This window comes from Callospermophilus lateralis, chromosome 12 (genome assembly GCF_048772815.1).
Source record: "Callospermophilus lateralis isolate mCalLat2 chromosome 12, mCalLat2.hap1, whole genome shotgun sequence".
Lineage (NCBI taxonomy): Eukaryota > Metazoa > Chordata > Mammalia > Rodentia > Sciuridae > Callospermophilus > Callospermophilus lateralis.
The window spans coordinates 71865260-71887726 of NC_135316.1; the positions used below are offsets into that span (position 1 = coordinate 71865260).

A 22467-nucleotide genomic window follows, 5' to 3' on the forward strand; every position below is an offset into this window, starting at 1 on the left:
TTCTTTTTTTCCCACACCAAGTCTTTGAAATCCAACATGCATTTTATATTGACAACACATTGCAGGTTGGACAGCCACATTTCTGGTGTTCAGTAGCCACTAGGCAGGACAAGAGAAGGCCCTGTCAAGCCTATCCAGTTTCTTCTCTGCTGTCTGCAGTGTTTGAGCAAGAGTGCTCTTTGTAAAAAGCATTTATCTGTGAAGTAGCTGAAAAGTTAATAAGTTGACATTATTTAACCACAAGGAAGTGACTGGCCTTGGTTAAGGTCACAGACTAAAAAAAGATTATTTTCCATCCATTCTCATTTATCTTTGATATCTGCTTAAAATAGTGGTGTTACTATAGGTAACCATGTCAGATTATTTTTAGTTATCAATTGGAATAAAAAACTCCCTGCAGAACTTAAAGCAATTCTTGAATTATAGCAGGAAGCTTCTGTTTTATAGTCACAGATTACCAATTTGTTACAGAATCCTCATGGAGGCAGTATGTTTGAGCTTAGTGCAACATGCTGAGGAGGTGGCTCAGCTTATCAGTCTCTTGGCATTGTTTGATAACTGTTTTGGGAAAAAAATGTTTTTTAATTTTACATCAGACTCAGAGTATCTAAAACTGGTTTGTAAACACTTTTCTTCCAAGTGTGGATGAACATTCGAGTTTAATGTCCATTTGAAAAACAAAACCAGAATAGAATACCTTGCCATCTACAGGAAAATAGTTGTCCTTTCTTATTTTGGGAAGGGAGTGAATTTGGAGAACATTATCTTACCTTTTTAGTTATATCACAGTTACCTTATAATCTTAAAACAAAAAGCATTCCCGGTGTAGTCAATCCCCAGCCATTTCATATTGTCAGGGAATACCAAAAAGTGGTCATTTGGGCTGGGGATATAGCTCAGTTGGTAGAATGCTTGCCTTGCATGCACAAGACCCTGGATTCAGTCCCCAGCCCCCCCCCCCAAAAAAAGTCATTCTCTTCCCATGAAGAAGCCACCTATGAGATGTCCTTTTTTTGAACCAAGAACATTGGCCAGGTGGTGTGTCCACATTGCCCGTGGGTGCAAATCTTGTGGAATTTTTAGTTCTCTCGAGCTGGTTCTGTGAGGGTCGTATCTGATGGGAATAATGTACAACTCTCTGGCCTTGACCACTCCAAATGACTTCTTACCTGCTCTCTTACCTGCTCTGTAAGCCAGTCTCTGCATGCATTTTCTGTGAGGGGAGGAGGTAAAATGCTAACATTTACTGAGTACCTCCTTATTTCAGGTAATCTGCTAGAGTATGACTTGTAATAGTTCATAGAATCTTGAAAATAGCCCAGGTAGGCCTGTATCATTTTTACATTTTGTAGACAAATGGCCAGTTTAGGAATGACGTACCCAAAGCTATGTGGCTACATGGTGGAACTGGGGTCAGAAGCAGGTTTGTCTGATTAAAGTCCACACCACAGAGCTGGGGATGTAGCTTCATGGTAGAACATTCACCTAATGTGTGCAAGGCCCTTGGTTCAATCCCCATTACTGCAAAAAATGAGGCCCACACCGCAGTGTAGCCACTGTCACCCTCTCTAGGCTGCAAGCACTTGGTGATTTCTTTCCCTGGAGTCCATAGTAATGGTATTTGTGTTGGAAAATTTTCTTACTGTGGAACCAAATCAGGTAGGGTCTGTAGTCTTATCCTGTATTGAAGTAAATCTCGTTTTAACCGTCCAATCCTTCTGAACATGTTGGAAACCTGGCTCTTACTGAGGAATCTTGCAGAGGGATGAGGTATTTGGTGAGAGGTGCTGTCTCTTGTTAGAGGTAACAGCTGTGAAGATCAACACACTAAGGCAGAGCACAGTAAAATTGAGAGCATTTTTCAGGGCATTTGCCAGAGATCTACGAGTTTCTCTGGTTTTATGTGCATGGAGTCCACTGGGGCTCCACGAGCTCACAGTGGGTGAAAGTCATGTCTTTTAGCTCTGATCCAAAATATCATGGATTTAGAAACCTACTTTGACATCCAAAAGTGATAATTGGTTGGAAGGTGTTTCCTGGCCCTCAACAGACACACTATTTGTTATTCATTTTTCATGAAATGTTTGATAGTGTGGGGAGTTTGAATTCAAAGATTGATTCTAGACACATGATGTATTGAGCAGCTTCTGAGGAAAACGACTTCTTGATTATTTTTAAACATAGCATTCCAAACTGCAGCATGTAAAGGCGATGTAAATGCAGGTGTCCTCCCTAACCATTTGTCCATTCCTGGTCTCTGGAGATGCCTTCTAACATCTGAGGTTCCTGTGGGACAGTAGGAAACCCTAAACTTGCTGAGGCCCCTTTGTGGCTTCCAGTTCTGTCTTTCTTAGGAAGAGCCTCAGTGTGGAGCATGAGTTTGTGGGTACATGGAGGGGTATGAAGTAGAGTTTTATACTGGAGAGAGGCACTGGTGTTGAGATTCTTTATCATACCAGAGGTTGCTTGAAGGTGGTTTGTATTTAAATGTATTTGTATTGAAGTGAACATGTTAACTTTTCTTCTTTCTAAAGTTCTGACCCATGAGCAATGAGGTTTTCTTTCTTCTTCTTCTTCTTCTTTTTTTTTTTTTCCCTGTTGTTAACAAGTCAAGATATCTGTGTTTCGACTAAAGTGTTTTCATTATTTCAGATATCAGAAATGGGTCTTCCTGATGTTGGGAGAAAATTAGTTGTTCAAAGCTTCCCTTTTATTTTATAGGCATAGAGAAGGTAATCCATGCCTGAAGTTGCTCACTGAGCCATACTGAAGGGATTTTCATGGAAGGGCATGGATACATGACAGGAGGCGAGTGGAGTGTTAATAGCTTGCATTTCCTGTCAGAACATTAATGGGATCATGAGAATTTATTACCAAAAATTCTACTTAAGCTAGTAGTATCAGCGCACTAAGCCTTTGAAAACCTGAATGCCAGAGCAAGTCACTAGTAAGAGGCCACCTGCAACTCCACAGTGTCGCCTGGTCTCCTTGGACTCTGCTCTAACCAGGATCATCTTGACGCAGTGTTTATGATGGTTTTCATTAGATGCTACTGCTGTAAAAACACTTCTCGTCTTTTTTGAAATATTGTATTCTCAAATGAGTGAGCATCACTTAGCTAATAATTCCTGAATTAATTCTGTTATTATAAATCCTTCTCATTTTGCCTTCTGAAGGTACATTAGCAATTAGCATTTAGTAACAAAAATGTAAGACTTCCATTATTGTGACAAAGAGAGAACCTTAATTTCCAAAGGTTTTTTTTTAAACATGATGTTTAAACCCATAGAAAATAGGTAGAGTTTAAATCATAGTCAGAATTTTCTATTTTGTTTTTTATGAGAATAACAAAGTTGGACAGACTGGTTCATGAAAAACTTAAGCTTTTTTTAAATTTATAATTAGATTTATTTCTGTATCAAAAAGAATGAAATTGATACATCTAACAGATGTTCACGATTCTTCTTTATCTACTTGTTTATTTGTAATATGGTAACATTAAATATGTGGTGATTTGATTTCACAGAAGCTTGAAATAATTATTCTCTAAAGACATAGCTTAGGGATAATAGAAAATTCAAAATTAATTCATTTGATAATTAAGTAAGCGAGCCTGGAATTTATAACCTCACTAACTGCAGAAGTGTCAGGCATTAGTGTTGTTTACTTTTAAAATTTATTTTCCTAAATATAACTTCATCAGATAATTAAATAAAAATCCACAACTTATTCTAGACTAAATTTGGACCAAAATGTTCTAGAAAATGGGGCCATTCTAGAAATATTTTTTGCATATTTTCAAAACTGTACTATCTTATCCCTAGACACCTAGACTATTATCTCCTCTTTCTTCCTCATTCTCCAGCTAATTAAGACATAATTACCCATGGGGTTTTATTTTTGTGATGAAATTCATAACCTCCTTAAAATTTGACAAGGTTCAATGACTTGTGGGGATTGGAGTTTTGCACTGTTTTCTGCAATATTGATTGTACGATGATGCAAAGTCTTTATCTCCCTTATGGGCTAGATCTGCCAGGGTAATGTCTCCCCATTATTTTGTCAGTGGAGGAAGTAACCAAGAGTACATTGTACTAATAAAATAATCTGGCTTTTACCCTGTGTCCTTCAACATTGAAAAGACAATTGGACTTTGTGTTTCAAGTTGTCTACAGATGTCCTATCATATAGATGAAAATTTTGTTTTTATCATTATGGGAAATGTTTGTTTGTTTGTTTAAGTCTACCAAGTAACTGTTTTTTTTTTCCTGCTGGTGAGTATTTAAATATAGTTGACAGAAGTTAATTTTCTTTGATGAGGCCATTGTGTCAGAAATACATGTTGGAAAAATTAACTTACATTTAGAGAGATGGCTTACCCTGATTTCATGGTCAACTCAGGAATGACCAGCAAAGTGCAAGGGGTGTGTGTGTGTGTGTGTGTGTGTGTGTGTGTGTGTGTGTTTGTGTGTGTTTCATGCTAAAAAATAGAATAAGTGTGAGTTTCATGTCAGGAGATTTCATGCTGTGCATATGCTGACTAAATGTCTAGGTTATCTCCTTGCTTTCCTCGGTCTGAATAGGACCTGAGCACGTATCCTTAGCCTTAAGTGATGGAAGTGTGGAACTGGCTTCCCCTAAGCGGGAGAACAGCTTTGTGTGTGGGCATCACCCAATGGGACTGGGCTACACCCCCCTGAAACCAAATCACTTGCCTCATTTGGGTGGAACTCTCTCAAGTGTCTTCTCCATAATAAATATGGCTTCAGGCTGCACTCAGAGCTCTCTTTTTTGTCTACCTCCCTTGCTTCCTTTGTGGGAGCCGGGACAGAAGAGCCGTCACTGAACTCCAAGAAAAAGGTATTTTCTGTGTCTGTGTGATTACTTAGTGTCAGCCCAACTCACCTGAAGTGACCCTGACTGATTTAGTCGCGTGTCGCGGCATTCCTCTCTGTACTCCTTATTTTTTGAGAGAAAGATTTTCTTAATGATGCCCTTGAAACCTCTGAAAATTGTCAGTTTCACATTCAAAATCAGTGATTTTCGTGATCTGTAAAAGGGTCTTTCTCCTGCTGTCATTCATAAAACTTATCAAAAGAATGAAACTTATTTTAGAATCCAACAACATAAATTCTCTCTACAGATGGAAAATGATTCCCTGTAATTCTTCCCCACAACCCTCACCTCCACCACCAGCAGGATCACCCAAGTGACCTTGGCAGGTAGGGGTCGAGCAGAATGATTTACTGACACGTATTTCCGGGGCTTGCTGTGTTCCACTGGAGTCTTTTAAAAGGGAATGGAATGGTGCCTCTTGCTTGTTTCTTTCTTAGTTCAGGCAAAGAAAGGTGCGACTTTCAATGGAAGGCTTTGGTTGCCGACCTCTGTGACGGATCCTGTGCCACCTCCTCATTCTGTCCTGGCCTCCTGTCCACTCCTCCCTCTTCAGGGGAGTGCTCATGGAGTCGCGTTGTTTTAAACACTGGGAGTGTTTTTCTTAAAATTGTGTGTGACTGTCCTGGACCAGGAGCAGTGCAGCAGCTTGGGGGTGATGCCACTGAACACCTCGTGTTCCTAACCCATCTCATCCCACCGCTGTGCTTCAGCAGCCGAGGACAGAGAACTACAGTGGGTCCACGACACCTGTGCACTCAGGCTTCTTGGCTGGCAGCATGGTTCTCTTTTAGCAGCAACAATATTGTTCATTCTCGTCTATTGAGCATCATGATGATCGTGACAGGTGCCTGAGGACTTGTAGATGAAATAGTCAGAGGGTGGGGACTCACTGACAGTGGATAGCCCTGGTCTAACAGGGATCAGGAGCTGCAGGGGATGAGTTAATCTCAGTGATGAGTTAATTTCATCTGAATGAAAGTGAAATGGATTTTTGATACACGGGCCATGGTGCCTTCAAAGGTGAGTTGGGGAGGGGTGGGTTGTGGGTTCCAAAGTAAAGTGGGATATTTAAAAACATGGTCTTATGGAGAGCATTTATAATGTGACTCTCTCTTTGGATATCTCCAATACCAAGGAGGGCCTTCTTGGAATTTAAGTAAGTATGTTGGAGCATCCTGGGCTCCCAGCCAAAAGGCAGAAGGAGTTACAACATCGTGAAGTGTCAGCATACATGGATTTCGGGGGTTCATCCAGCATTCATTGGTCTCTGCTTTATATCGGGCACTGTGCTAGACACCAGGAGGATGCTGAGGATCTCACAGTGGGGAAGGCAAAGCCAGTGAACACACTGTGTATGGGACCACAGAGGGAAAGGTGGGCCATCTTTCAGGTGTTGGATCAGAGTGAGAGAGGGGAGGGGAACCTCATGGATGGTTTCAAAGAGGAGGTTGAGAGTCGAATTAGGTCTTAAAAGATGAGTAAGTGGGACAAGATGACATTTTTGTGGACAGGGACATCAGGCAGGGAAATAGTGTGAATACATTTGGGACCACTAAACAGTGGCACATGCTGATGACTGCAAATCAGGACCCTATGGCTTGAATGTAGGATTCAAGGGAGGAACTGACAGACCCATTGTAGATGCTGGAACTTTCTTCAGATACCTAAGCTGGTAGACACCATAATGAAATGTGTGCCCTGGCAGCTCTGAGAAGGATGGATCTGAAGGGGAGAGCGATGTATGGAAACCAGTCAGGAGGTCATTGGTTGCCATATATAACCAATGAGAGAGAGCGGTGGTCCAGACTGAAGGAGGAGCAGGGTTGGGGAGAGGAGAAGGTACAGAGTAGGATTAGTGAGGTAATAAGGATATATAAGACTATCAAGTCATGGATCCCATTTTATGGTGTATCAAGATGTGGTTCCAGTCAAGGGTGAATAGGGCATTAGTCTTCAAAATCTTCCTACCCACAGTCTTGCTCATTAGCTATAAGGTTGTCAGCCATTTGTTAAGAACCCTATTTTAAATAAATAAGCACCAGACAGTACATTCATGTTTCACTCAGCTTTTTCCCTGCTGCAACTAAAAGATCTGACCAGGAAAATTATGGAGGAAAATTTAAGGGCTGAGGTTGTGGCTTAGTGGTAGAGCGCTTGCCTAGCCTGTGCACGGCACTGGATTCAGTTCTCACCACCGTGTAAAATAAATGAATAAAACAAAGTTCCATCAACAACTAAAACATTAAAAAAGAAATAAAAAGTTTATTTAAGGGCTTATGGTTTCAGAAGTCTTAGTTCATGGAAGGCTGGCTCCATTTCTCAGGGGAACGTGACAGAACATCATGGAGGAAGAGTGTGGCAGAGGGAAGCAGCTCACATGGTGATCAGGAAGCAGAGACAGAGGTCTCCCGTTACCAGATACAAATATATACCCCAAAGCCAAAGCCACGCTCCTAATGAACCTCCTCCTCTAGCCACAACCCACCTGCTTTCAGTTATCACTCAGTTGATCCCATCAGGGATTAATTCACTGGTTAGGTTAAGGCTATAACCCAATCATTTCTCCTCCAAACCTTCCTGCATTGTCTCACATGTGAGCTTTTGGGGGATAACACATCTAAGCTGAAACAATCCATATTCCTGAACTTGTAAGATAGAAGACGTTGTCTCTTCTATCTAGAAGCACCAAGACACACCAGCTTAATACTGGGCCAGTCTCTCATGGAGGATACTTGCAGGCCTTGGGCCAGCAAGCCTCATTTTTTTGATCTATAAATGTTAGGCTAGTAATACTGTTGCATGGGTTTGTCGTGAGATTTAAATGAAAGTATGTGGAAAGCAAGCGTGGCAGAAGCAGCTACAGATTTAGCATCCTTCCTTTCTCCCCTTTTCCCCACTCCCAAGAGTGTTTAAAACTGAACTTTCTTTTTCTTCCCTGTGCTGAGCCTGACTTGCTAGGGACCTGGAGACACCTGTGTAGTTGTCCAGCTCTTTAAGGTTCCTAAGAAGTATTTACACAAAATGCTTGATTTCCTGGAGAGAGGCGCTGATGCTTTCTCTCCTGGCTTTCCATGCAGGATGTGAGCTGCAATGAGATCACAGCGCTGCCCCCGCAGATAGGCCAGCTCAAGTCTCTACGGGAGCTGAACGTCAGGAGGAATTACCTGAAGGTTTTGCCACCAGGTAAGGATTTTTTTTAAAAAGGGGGTGGAGGGTAAGGTGAAGAAAATGGGAGACATTTATTATTTTTTCGGTTTACTTTTGTGAAGAGGGTGCGTCTTATTTCATGTGTATGCCTATTAATAGTAATCATTTGAATTTCACATGCAGGTGACCGAAAAGGGATGTTAAAGTTGTAACTTCATAAATCAAGGGCCACAGTAACAAACATTCCCTTGTCTATAGTTGTGGAGGGTCGGGGAGGGTTATAAGTCTGCTAAAGCTGCTGTCAAAGAACCCTAGACAGAAATTTAGGGCTGGGGTTGTAACTCAGTGGTAGAGTGCTTGCCTCACACATGTGAGGCACTGGGTTCAATCCTCAGCACCACATAAAAATACATAAATAAAATAAAGATATTATGTCCATCTACAACTAAAAAAAAAAAAAAAAAAAACAGAAATTTATCTTCTAAATTCTGGAGGCCAAAAGTCTGAGATTCTGTGTGTGTCTGTGTTTTGGTCTCTTCTTACAATGACACCAAGGGATAAATCCTAATGACTTCATTGAAGGCCGTGTCTCCAAATACATTTATAGCCTGATATAGGGTTAGGATTTAGGGGCACACAAGCCAACCGTTTGTAATAGCAGCAGCATGAATTGTTTTTGGATACATGTGTGATGTTATGGAAAATGAAGCCAATAGTTTAGGGGACACGCTTAGACCTGAAGGATCCTGCAGAACCTGGCTAGCAAGATTTCTAGCCTTGGGGATCTGGGAGCCCTGGTTGTGAACCCCAGTATTCAGATTCAGTTCTTGGTGAGGGTGCTACCCCTGAGGGTTGAGCCTTGGTCACTGGTAGTTTTGGTGAATTTCACCGTGCAGGTCCCTTAGCCTCAGCATTGAGACTTGGGTCTTCCTGGCCCTGAGCATGAAGAGTCCCTCAGACAGCCCTGCTCTGGAAGTTGTGGGCTTCTTCAGCATGTCCCTCCAGTATGGTACGAGGGTTCATGTAAAAAGAAGATTCATTTAGCTATGTTGTACATTAAGAGCTTGAAAGCAGCCCTGTTGTGGGTAGTGGATATGGATTTCAAATTTGGGTTTGGGCCTGGGTCAGGAAGGAATAGATGAGCAGCAGAACGCTGAATCACACACGCTCACTTTCAAAGATCACCTTGCTTTCCATAGTTTTGGTTTGAGGAATCTAGACATACCCCATAGTCAAACATAAACTTAAAAATATATCTGATTACAAGACCAATGTAATTCTATATCATGTGCAACCAGAAGAATGAGAAGTTACATTCCTTATGCGTGTAATATGTCAGAATACATTCTACTATTATATATAACTTAAAAAATAAAACAAAAAAAATATGAAACCAAAATCAGGTGTTTAGAAGTGGTAAGTATCAGGTTCATTTGACATTAATGCACCAACTTGAGAGCTACCTGATTTTTTTATTGTCCTTTTCCCACATCTTGATCTTTGGCTTGAGCTGCCTCATTCTTCAAGGCAAGAGAACAGAGCTCATGGAGTCCTGGACGACAACTTTGCAAAATGCATGGTGTTTGATGGCTGGAAGATCAGGGGCTCACCAGCCATCTCCCACCTTTCTCCTGCTGATTTACATTTTAAAGAAGTAGAATTAGAAAGTATCCCAGTGTAAGATTTATTACTTTATTACTTGAGATGCATTCATATAAAAATAGTGATTTTTCATCTTGTCAGCATGCAGTCACATTTTTTGAATGTGTGTAAGCTTTTCTTGGCTTATGCAAGTTACAAATGGGAGACTTTTCATTAAGAGCAAATTTATACACATCCGTTTTCACACATGAAAGAAAACTTTCCTTTAAATTGGATCCCCCACGCTTATTTTTTGTGAAAGCATCACAAAAAATCGAACTCTGATTTCCAAAAGAAAAAATGAATGACATCATTTTACAGTTTGCTGTAATAGTCTAGAGTGTTTGGAGAAAAGGTACACCTGCAAAATCTAGTTTTTTGTTTCTCTCACCTCTCCTTTTTTAAAAAATTTTAATTTCAATTTTTATATCTTTTAGTTGGACACAATTCCTTTATTTGTTTTATTTATTTTTTTATGTGGTTCTAAGGATCAATCCAGTGCCTCACATGTGCTAGGCAAGTGCTAGGCAAGTGCTCTCTACCACTGTGCCACAGCCCCAGCCCCAGCCCCCCTCTCACCCTTCTTATTCTCTCACTTGAGAAATATTTCTTTCCCTAAAAAGATCAGTCACAAATTGCTCTACTTTCCATGATTATGTTTTCTCAGTTTTGATAATTTAAAAATAGATTTAAAGCTAAATCTTTAGTTTCCTGGAAAATCCTTGTTTAAAAAAAAAAAAGAAAGAAAGAAAGATTTCCTGAATATCCAGTTTCTTTTTTGCTTCACTCTGGAGAACTCTGTTGACAGAATAGCACTGATAATGCTTTCGGGCTTTAGGAACTGTGCATATTACTTACATGTGTGTCGTCTTTGGGAACCCCTCCTCATATGCTTTCAATTTGAGGAGGGGGGAAAAAGAGAACTCTGTGGCCTAATTATACATATCAATTTTGGGGTGGTTTTATGCAACAACGAGGAGATCATATTTTGTTCTTTCTGGAGCCAGAATGAACAGAGGGCTAAAATATCCATTCATTGCCCCTCTTTGCAGTGGAGAGAGAGAAATGGGACTACTCCTGCTTCTTCTTGTCCTCCCTCTTCTCCTCTTTCATCCTTTTTCTTCCTTATCTTTCTCCATTTCTTTGAACCTTTTTGGACTGTCCTTACAGTCCCTCATTTCATTGCTGGGAAACTTGTCAAGTTCTCATGTTCCAAAGCTGCTACAGAAATTCAGCATTCCAAATAGAAACTAAAGGAAAGAAAATCATCATTATCGAGTCATTCCTTTGTTTATTTCCCTGTAAGTTACATCCTGCTCTTCTCCCATGAATTTAGCCCTTTAGTCTATCCTTCAGGGTTTTCATTTTAAGTGGCAAAGATCTGGAGTCCTGTTACATTCTGCCACTGATTGGATACCCTTAGTTGGGTGAGACTTGGCATTGCAGTAGGGAGGAAGCTCTCTGTTGTAATCCCCCTCATTCTTAGCATTTTTAGGAACTAGGAGAAGAAAGGGCATCTAGACGAGCATGGTGCCATGCACGTGTAATTTCAGCAATTTTGGAGGCTGAAGCAGAAGGATTGCAAGTTCAAAGCCAGCCTCAGTAACTTAGTGAGGTCCTGTGCAACTTAGTGAGACCCTGTCTCAAAATATAAAAATAAAAAGGGCTGAGGACGTGGCTCAGTGTTAAAGCACCCCAGGTTCAATCCCTAGTATAACAGAAACGGGGGTGTGTGCATCTAAACTTTCCTTTCATTTCTGTGCTTCCAAGTCCTCCAGGTTTACCTCTCTCTCCACGTCAGCTGCTCCCCGCCCCTTCATCCAAATGACCTCCATGACTAATGTGGCCTGAGGTGCTCATCCTCCTGTGAGTCCAGATGAGAGCTGTGTTTGAGCAATGAACTAACTGCTAAGGACAATATGCAATAAAAATTCCTTGGCTTCTGGCCCAGGGGTCTCTGTTTTAAAAATACACTTTCTGAGTTTCCTACATAACTCACCTATCATGGACCTGATTCTGGGACCTGAGAGTTGAGTGTGCTCCTGCCTCCTTCTAAAATTTCAGTCCTGCCACTCCTTTGCCTAAGACTAAGTAATTCACTAAGGTATGAAAAAGGAAAGTCCCTTCTACTCCTAGAGCGTGATGAATTCTGGGAAGAAGACACTCCTGACTAGGGAAATCTCTGGTGGTGGAATTTTAAGCTGTGTTGCCAAGTAAAGTGAAAACCCTCAGGCATGGTGGAGGCAGGGGGATATAGTGTGAATTCTTCCTCTCTGTGTGTTAGATCCTTTTCTTTATCTGGCTCTTGCCCTCCTTCACTTTGGAACTGCTGGAATATTTTAAAGCACCTAGAATCCCATAATAAGAGTGCCGGAGTCCCGTTCTGGAGTGAACCTCCCATAGCCTCTGACCGAGTGCTCAGTGATTTGTGGGCATCACCCAGGATTCTGGCGTGGCTCAGCCTTTCTTTGCTCTATGGAATACATTTGACTTGTTTCTAGCAGCTGCCAATGTCGGTTTGAATGCTTGAAATTACTGAGTGTTTACTGTGCCACTGGGTGGGGATTTTAAGCTAAGTATAATGTTCCATCTTGTTAGCAGAGCTACACAGGACTTAAAAAGCAGTGGAATAAAGCCTCATCAAATCCGAATTATAGGGCCCATTGGAAAAATCCTAAATTAGATAACATTTGATAAAATCCATTTAAAAGAAACATAAACATGTTTATTTTAACTAGTTCTGGGATTATGCCAACCCAGATACATTGAATAGATAAGAATATTCTGTAATTAGCATATTATTCATGTGCTAGCAAGTATTACTTGAAAACAGTTTAAAGTTGAAACACAAACATATCCTGTGTGACATGGCTTGCATGATTCTTTTGCTGGAAAAAAAAGGGGAGGGGGATTTTTTAAACAATAGACATTGTAAATATCAAGTGTTTTCAGCTCTTACCAGAACTAACAACAATTACAGAGATCCCAGTGAAAGATTTTTTCCCATTTAATGAAATTCTGGGTATACATACTATGTATTCCTAATACACGACTTATTTTTGATTATGCTAAGTGATGTTTTTTCCCACTAAAAAGAAAATTAAGTTGAGAATGTTTAGCCATTTGATTAGGTTGTTTTCTGAAAAAAATTTTTTTTTTCTATTCTTTTAGAACTAGTAGATCTTCCCTTGGTAAAATTTGACTTTTCCTGCAACAAAGTGCTGGTGATTCCCATCTGCTTTAGAGAGATGAAGCAGTTGCAAGTGTTGCTGCTTGAGAACAATCCCCTGCAGTCCCCGCCAGCTCAGGTGAGCCACTTCCATTATCTGCTGAATAATACTGTATCAGATGTGATCAGAAGCAAGTGCCAAATCTGAAAAGATGAAACCCTAGGTGAATCAGACTATGCTAAGTTGCCTTCTGCGGAATCCAATCTGTTTACCTGCATTTGACTCACTATTTTGACTGTTCCAGCTCCAGAATTATGTATTTGATTTTTGTCACGTATACATACCTTACAAACTTTTTCATGGAGCAGGTGATTTACAAAAGGGGTACTATGCTCCTCATTTGAATCATAGCTGCAAAATGAAGTTTAAACATCTTAAAAACGGATTATTGATTGTTTAGAGATAGGGCTCAAGCTCAGATATAAGCATAAGAACAATAAGAAGTAGAAGTTCTTTCGGATGTAAATGTGTAAATGTTTTCATGTTTAGTCATTTTTCAAATGACTTAAGTTCTTAAACCTTCAATTATTTATAAACTGTTAATTGCTTCCTTATGGGCTTGAAAATAATTCTGCTTTTATCATCTTTTGTTATTGGAATGCTGCTAGTCCAGTTATCTGTTATACTTATTACGCTATACTTAAATACATCTCTGTTAGAATTTTGTAGTTTAATTTTTTAAAAAGTCAGGAATTTCTTGAGCATGGTTTTTTAGTCAAAGTAGAATTTGTAGAAATGATTCCCCAAATCCTTACATGTTTTGGAAAGGTCCAATTTAGTGTGCATCGTTAGATTGTTACATAAACTGAAATTGTGAAAAGTAAAATATGTGGTTATGTATCTGGTACTTGAAATTTGCTTTGTCATTAAAAATTTAATGTTCTTTATTAATTTCTCTGTAGATTTGCACAAAGGGCAAAGTGCACATATTTAAGTATCTGAGCATACAAGCGTGCCAGATTAAGACAACTGACTCCCTTTATCTCCACACCATGGAGAGGCCTCACTTACACCAGCATATTGAAGACAGGTGAGTCCATGCCTTCACTCAGAAAAACATCTAGGAGGCTTCCCATCTGAATTTAAATTGAGGGCTTTATTGCCTATTGTCATTATTGGTGACCACCATCGAATCCCCATGTTGAGCCTATGCTATTTTAAAATCAGAATAATAAATCTATTTCTTTTAAAAAAAAGGGAAAAAAAATTTGCTTAGGCCAAGCCTGTTCAGGTAACCAACAAAAAATTTATTTGCTTCAACCACCCAATTCTACTTTATAATTCAGAGTTCAGAAACTACTGGAATAAGAAAAATTGAAGCTGTTGAGAATGTTTTGGCATCTCTTAATATCTCAGCTTTCATTTCCTAATCAATAATCAGTCCTTCCTGAGTAGTGTATGGGTACACATAAGTAAGATCTATAATGCCCCTAAATGTGGGCATTTTTTACTTATCAGTCAGGTAAGCTCAGACATGCCCTTTTAACAATTACTGATTTTTCAGTGTGCCTTCTGAACTTTGTTAAGAAGAACACAGGCTTTTTAAAAATTGTTTCTCAGAAAAGCAATGTGTAGTTTTTTGCCACTTCCTGTTTCAAATGGAAGTGTTGGGATCCTTTCACATGTCCTTGGGTCATTTATAGCATAAATCAGGCTTTGACCTTCCAAATGACCTTCCAAACAAAATTCCCACAATGAACACACTTGGAGAAATACAAGTCCTTTCAGAGGAGTCTCCATTGCAGAAGTCTTTTCCTCAATTTTTCCTAAACAGGGCAACTTAAAAGACTACCCTAATTGTATTTTCAAGTAATGTTTCAAGTATGTATCCATTATTTTATGTTTGTAAAGATTCTATCAAGTTTATATAATCACCAAATAAAAGTATACAGAATTCTTGAAAACATTTTGTAAGCTAAGAGGTAAAAACAGTTACACAGTTTACTGCTTTTTTATATGCTGGAATAAATAAGAAAATTGGTAACTGTTTCAAAGAATCATGAAGTCTAAGAGTGGGAAAAACTGAACATAAAGAATTTCTCTTGTATTTTTGGGTGGTACAAATCTATGATTTTTGTAGTGTCTTTGTCTTTATAATCTTTAATACTAGGCTGATTTGTTGCCTTATAATAATAATACAAATTTGTATAGGAAAGTAACTATTAGAATATAATTTATATATCTTGGTGTGACTTGTGCTTTTAATTTTTCCTAAATGAATTCAATATTGTTGACATCTATCCCAGCAAGAAGGATTCTGATTCGGGAGTTGGAAGTGATAATGGAGATAAGCGATTATCGGCTACTGAGGTAAAGCTAGTGACCAGACCTTTTTTCTTCTGTGCTATTGGATATATCTGTCCATGTTTGCTAAACTCCTTTCTGGAAAAGGACTTTCAAGCATCTGCATGAGACTATGTGATCATGTTCTGTGAAAGCAATTTGAAATTCTCTAAGGGCTATGCAGATATTAGCCACTCCCACATATTACCTGGAATATTCTTGAATGTTTAATAAATATTTATGAAATGACTAAATGGTATACAAGTATCTATGAAGAACTTTTAAAATATGCTAATTTTTAAGTGAACTTAGGAAAACGTTGTTATATGGATGCATAAATGTGAAGAAGTCAAGTATATGTTGCATTTTAGTAGTTTACTGATAGGGAGTGCATTTATGAGTAGCAGTGTTTGACAACAATAACTGTTTTCCTGAAACAGATTGTGTTCCGTTTAGTTGAATAAAAGTCTGATTAATTTGTAAGCTAAGAGATTTCACAGGCTAAAGTTTCTCTAGTGATTGCAGATCACTGTTCATTAATACATTTATTATCTCATATCCTGTATTACAGCCCCCCTCCCAAGTCTTACGTTAATGTACCATTAAATGGAGCTTCTTCACTGAGAGAATGAGAAGGGATAGATGTGGTCCGGGAAGCTCATCAATACTCTTTCCTTTTTTTTGAGGGAAGTTAGTGAGATTTTATAGTAATTAAGTCCTGAACCATCATGATCCTCTTTGAAGAATTTGTTCCTAATAGGACAGTCACCTCTCTAAGGAGATCACATTTCTGTTGTGTGACTCCAGAGGAGCCTTTCCCCAGTTCTCAGATCTTTGTGGTTTAATAGGTAGCTAAGGTTTTTGGATTTGTTTTCCAAAAAACGCTCTGTAAAGCAGTGTATTAAAAAAAAAAAAAAAAAAGTAAGATTGCTCAACGTTTTTTGAATACAGAACATTTTGAAAGGAAGAAGAGTTAGCAGAAAAAGGAGACCAAGGTTAGTAAAAGAAAATGGCCTACACAAAGCCACATTAATAGTTGACCAGGGTTCCCTGGTGGGGTAGCATACTAAACACATAGCTTTCTAAGTTGCATTTTAATTTATCCCCTTTGGCTTTATTAAAACTCATAAGGCCCCTCAAATGGACCATTGTTATAGAAACTACTCTCCCTATACTTAATTTCTATTAAATTAAAACAGACTCTGCTTTATCCTCTATCTCCCTTCTAAAGCTAATTAAATTCATTAATAAAACATTACTCAAAGATGTTCATTATTCCTCTGTTACTCTTAGCTTAAGTAGGATGCTAATATCATTCTAAGAGGAACCTAAGGATTTATTGTCTTCCCTTTAATTCAATGCATATCTTTGGAATTTTGGTAAATTTTTAAGATAGGGGTGGTGGAGGGAAAAGAGGCTGTAGAAAGGATTATGTTCTGCAGAATAAAATGTATGACTTATCTTTGATGTTTTCTTTTCTCACACTATAGTCTTATTACCTAAGAATGCCTCTAAGAAATTTGTTGGATTGAGAAGTTTTTCATTCTCCTATGGATTGTTCTTTTGTTTCTTTGGCAACTATGTTACCCCCTCCTCCACTAGGATTTCATTGTGGGCCTCAGGAATCACTTCTCATTCCCTTCCTTTAGCTATTATTATTGTCTGATTGTTTTTGCATTTGTCATGAAGAAATTAAAAATCTATTTTTTTAAGAGAAACAAGCAAGAACATGTGGGGTCCTCTAACATTTGTTTGAAGAATGAAGTGTATGCTCACTTCTACCAGTTTCCAAACAATCTGCTCATGTGTCCAAAAGTAAATAGGGACAAACTCTAAAGGTCCTAGCCTCAGGAATTTAGGAGCAGGTCATAATCACCTGAAATGTGTTCTGGGGAGATTTCTGATCCCTGGGACTTAGAAACCTTTTTACTAAAAAGCAACAGAGAAATGGCGACAGGAAAATTAATGAGCCTCCATATTAATTTGTTTTTTTTGTATTGTTGTTGTTGTTGTTTTGTTTTTGTTGGGGGTACTAGGGATTGAACTCAGGAGCACTCAACCACTGATCCACATCCCCTGCCCTAATTTGTATTTTATTTAGAGACAAGGTCTCACTGAGTTGCTTAGCACCTCACTTTTGCTGAGGTTGTCTTTGAACTCACAATCCTCCTGCCTCAGCCTCCTGAACTGCTGGGATTATAGGCTTGTACCACAGCATCCAGCCCATATTTCATTTGTGACAGCTTTTCTGAATAAACCTCATCAACTGCTGTGGGAAAGGGAGGACTAACTCCAATAACTACATTGAAGCTTTGTTCTGAAAATCACCAAACACATGCCCTCTTTTTTTTTTTTTTGTTTTGTTTTGTTCCTTTTTTAGTTACAGTTGGACACAGTACCTTTATTTTATTTATTTATTTTTATGTGGTACTGAGGATTGAACCCAGGGCCTTGCACGTGCTAGGTGAGTGCTCTATATTGACCCACAACCCCAGCCCACATGTTCCTTTTTAATGACTGCCATTGTTTGGCTCTTATATATAGCGCAGCTTCCTCAGCCTGAACCAAGGAGATAAACTGAAGCTTAATGTCACATGTAAAATGTAGGCTGAGTAAATAAGATACTGTCACAGATCTTCACAGCCAGCTTTTTATGGCTAGCCAGGTGAAACTCACATGTAGTTTTGGCAAATTAGCCTTGTGTTCAGGTCTCAGAGTGTAAGTACTATTAAAGTGATTGATTGGACTAAGGCCTAAGTTATATATTATTAGGAATAATTATGAATTACTATAATATTTGGATACTACATAGTCCTTTTTAGTACCCTTAATATGGGTCTTAGTTTAGAAAAAGGTAGGTAGCTGACAAGAGTTCGCTCAGAACATACGTAAGAGAAGTGCATGCGTACCATCAGTGTTAGTGACCCAGCTTCCACAGCAAGACACCATTTTTCCAGCACTCCAGAAATCCCGGCTCATGCACCCACCCTTACCCCAAGAACACCCACTATCCTGAGTTCAAATGCCATGGAGCAGTATTCTGGTTTTCAACTTCCACAGGTAGAATTGTCCTTTGTGTCTGACTTCTCTTATTCAACATAATGTTTGCAAGGATCACAGGATATTGTTTTAATACAGTGTTCTCTTTTTTTTTCCATTGTTAAAACTCACTTGGATGAAACTGTGTGCTGTATCTTTTCAGCCTTCTGATGAAGACACGGTTAGCCTTAATGTGCCAATGTCAAATATCATGGAGGAAGACCAGATCATCAAGGAGGACCCGTGCCATCGCCTTAGCCCCAATAAAGGTCTGAGGGAGAGTGCTTGTTTTCAAGTTTCTAAGGTTATGCTTAAAATAACACATGTACAAATGTGGCAGTGATAATAGTTAATGTTTATTGCACATTTCCCCTGATTCAGGCATTGTGTTCATCTGGAAAGGAGATCTTTAAAATTCAGAGTGCTGAGATGGATATTCTACTCATCTCCATTTTATACAGGAGAGAGCCAAGTGTCAGAGAGTTTGAGTAACTTGCCGGTACCCCTTTCTACAGTAAATAGTAGAATTATTCACATCATGAAGATTTACAAAAGATTCTTTAAATCCATTTTAGGAAAGAAAATTTGGGGATGGTAGATATATTAGTTAGGACAACCCTAGCTACTGTCACACACATAAAATCCCCCAATCTCAGTGATTTAACACAATCCAAATTAAGTCCAAATGGGAGTTAGTGAGTTAGTGATGTACAAGCAACTCCACTCCCAAGCACTGATTCAAGGACTCATTCTTTTGTCCTGTGACTCTCTTTTGTTGATACAGGACTAAGATTCCATGTTCCTCTGTTTTAAACCAGAAGGGAAAGAATATGGAGCTTAGCTGGCAGGGGTTTGTTGCTAGTAATGGGCGTGGGAGGGTGTCTATTACTCACTTACAAGCTAGACTTCAGCTCACAGCCACATCTAACTCCACATGAGGGTAGCTAGTGTAGTTCAGGAACTTTCTTGACTTTGGACAAGACTGTTGACTCTAATTTTCTCCCCTGTAGATGAGGCAATTTGATTAGGTAACTGCTGAACTTCATAGCTCCCAAATTGGTCTTCTTCTTCTTTTGGTACTGGAGATTGAACCTGGGGGTGCTTTAACACTGAACCACATCCTCAGCCCTTCTTATTTTTAATTTTGGTACACGGTCTTGCTAAGTTGTTCAGGGCCTCACTAAATTTCTGAGGCTGGCCTTGAACTTGGGATCTTCTTGCCTCAGCCTCCCAAGTTGCTGGGATTAGAGGTGTGCATCACCATGCCCAGCTCTGTTGTTGTTTAATAATCATAAAATGATCACTAAACATGGAGGCCTTGCAAACCTTCAAAATCCTTGTAACTAATTTCATATCAAGTTACATTATTGTGATGACTGTTACCCAATGTCTTTTAGGGAAAATACTAAAGTTTGATGTTTTCTGATTTGTGGCACAAAGGGTTTCATGATGCAGGAATAATAAAGAACAAGGTTAATATACAGATTGTCTCTGTGATAGTTTAAGCATGCTCACATTGATAATGAGAGAGTTGTTTAAAGCTACTCAAATTTTGATGTTTGCTTCTACTACTTGGATTTAGGTTTTTAAGTTCAGCACTTAAGGTTAGCATTACACGTAATGAGACTAGCATTAAACTTATGATTGGAACCATACATTGTCCAAAAATAGAACTGTTTCCTTGCCTAATAACTACCATTGTATTAATGAAGGCAAAACTGTGACATTATGCAAAACGGGAGGGTATTTTAGGCAGAATTTTCAAATTAAAGGATTAAGAAATCTGCTATTACGGAGCCCCTCTTCCAACCTGTTCTGGGTGAGGGTATCTTGCTGGCTATGTGAGTGCTTGAAGGAGAATCCTTTTTAGTCTTCAGATTGGTCAGAAGAGTTCCTCATACTGTTTCGTTTGCTTCTCCCTCATCCCTTGGAACATGTTCCTCTTGGTTGTGCCCCACCTAAACATGCCTGTACCCCCTGTGGGGCTTTTTTGCAGTCATTTCTGTTTGTTAGGATTGGCGGCTCTTGTCTAGTCCTGTCCCACAGTCTTCCTTGAGATTATCTGCTTCCTAAGGACAGAGTCATATTTGACTGATTCTTGTAAGCCCCCAAGTGTATTGCATAATACCTGCCAGTTAGCAGCTGCTAATTAAATATTTGTTGAACCTGGAATTTGAAACAATTACTCAAAAGAGGACACAGAGGCCCTATTTTATAATTTGTTTTTTCAATTTCTTAAAAGAGTAAGAGGAAATTTTGTTTCTCTCATGATGAACCAAGCCACAAAGAGGTCTTGACTTTGTAAATTCAGTTGGAGACTTTCTTTTAATTTTCTTCCTCTCCCATTTTTTAAAAATTCTTTTCCTCAGATTCTATAGGGAAAAGAAAATCTGGGTCATTCCTATACTTCCATAATAGCTAAGAGAGGAGGTGAAAACAATTAGATGATGTATTTGAGGATCGCTGTGCTTTATGCTTCTGTCACGAAATCATGCTTTCTTCCTTTCTCTGTGTTTCCCTAATAGGGGAATTTCATCAGGAATTTCCACCAGAGCCTTCCCTTTTGGGGGACAACAACTCAGGAAAACAAAGAGACCAGTTTGCTGATGGGGCAGATGTTCTTCATTCGGGATTTATGAACTATATTAAGGTAAGGTTTTGAGGATCAATTAATTTTTCTTACTCGCATTCTTCTATTGGGCACTTCAGAACTTAAGTTCAGGGTTTCCAATCCATCACCTTCAAAGTCCCACTTGCTGTGGCCTGCCTGGAGCCTCCAGCACATCTTTTCAAAGCTCAGTGTGTCTATTTTTTGACATTCAGAACTGCTTTTCGCCAGGTATGTCTCTGAGTTTACCTGCTTATGCATATGGATTTTGTGTTGTTTTGGTTTGTTTTCAGAAATTGCTCAGTTTTTCCACTATTCACTGCATCACAAAAGTTAATCAACTTACCAGAATTGCCATTATCACTCAACTTACCAGAATTGCCATTATCACTCGCTCAGCAAAAGCTGAAACATTTTCATGCTGCTCAGTATGTTCTAGATGAGTACTTAGCTTGACATACAGAGGGAGTATCCCTTATCTAGAGTGCTTGGGACTAGAAGTGTTTCAGATATTGGAGGTTTTCAGATTTGGAAGTATTTGCATAGATTTTACTAGTTGAACATCCCTAATCCCCAAATCTGAAATCCAAAGTTTTATTAACAAAAATTTTCAGATTTGGGAACTTTAAAAGGTTTCAGACTTCAGTCAGGCGTGGTGGCACATACCTGTAATCCCAGTGACTTGGGAGGCTGAGGCAGGAGGACTACAGTTTCAAAGCCAGCTTGAGCAGCGTAGCAGGTGAGACTCCAAGCAACTTAGACCCTGTCTCAAAATAATAAAAAGGGCTGGGGATGTAGCTCAGTGGTAAAGTGCCCCTGGGTTTAATCCCCAGTACCCGCCCCCACCGCCAAAAAAAGGGAAAGATTAAATTCAGACTTCCAAGCATTTTGGATTTCAGATTTTTGGATCAAGGATGCACAACCTGCTATGTCCTTAGTGTCCAGAGAGAAGTGGAGACTTAAAATCTGGAGGTAACTCTTCCTTTGTGGATAGGTCACTCCAAGGACATGTGTTCCTGAACTTTGTAGTTGCCCTGAAGTGTTGAAAGGGCAGTGAAGTCCCCAAGGAGTCAGGAAGCCCTAATTCTGGTAGAAAAAGGGAGGAGAGAAAAACTAGGCCTGTGCTGATTTGCAGTCAGGCTCAGCTACTTGATGAACTGATTAGATGCCCTGGTATGTTCTGCCCATCCTTTTGGTTCGGGTTGAGGATTCCTGTTTTGGTGAAATAGAGTCACTGTGGCTTGTGAGAGGTGCTGATCTCTGAGTTACTATGCTGAAGCCAAGAATGGAATCTCTAGGTGACCCTCCTCAGACTCTGAGGAGCCTGTTAGCAGGGCTGGACTAGCCTAAACCAGCATCTCTGGGTATCACCCTCGAGGACAGTGGGAGGAGAACTGCTTGAGACCTGTGTGCTGAAGCCATCAAGACAAAAATAATGGACCTGCCATATGTGTGTGGAATATGACCATCAACGATGATTACAAAAGCATAGAGAAGGATAAAGCAGGAAAGCTAACTCTTTACTCTGGGTCTCTACTTTGTCATTAACCTGTCGAGACTCATTTCTGCTTTCCATCTCCACTGACCCATGGGCATTGCTTTGGTTGAGCCTCATTGTTTCTT

The 22467-nt window shown here is 39.4% G+C and overlaps 1 protein-coding gene across 3 annotated transcripts in view; it reads left to right on the forward strand.

Moving 5' to 3' along the window:
• Positions 1-22467, forward strand: part of Lrch1 (leucine rich repeats and calponin homology domain containing 1) — a 181717-nt gene that overhangs the window by 109685 nt on the left and 49565 nt on the right. For all 3 annotated transcript variants that reach the window (XM_076871935.1, XM_076871933.1, XM_076871934.1), the window contains exons 4-9: positions 7974-8079; positions 12856-12992; positions 13817-13944; positions 15161-15224; positions 18400-18505; positions 20762-20886. In XM_076871935.1, the coding sequence (XP_076728050.1) occupies positions 7974-8079; positions 12856-12992; positions 13817-13944; positions 15161-15224; positions 18400-18505; positions 20762-20886 (666 nt within the window). The remainder of the gene's footprint in view (positions 1-7973; positions 8080-12855; positions 12993-13816; positions 13945-15160; positions 15225-18399; positions 18506-20761; positions 20887-22467) is intronic.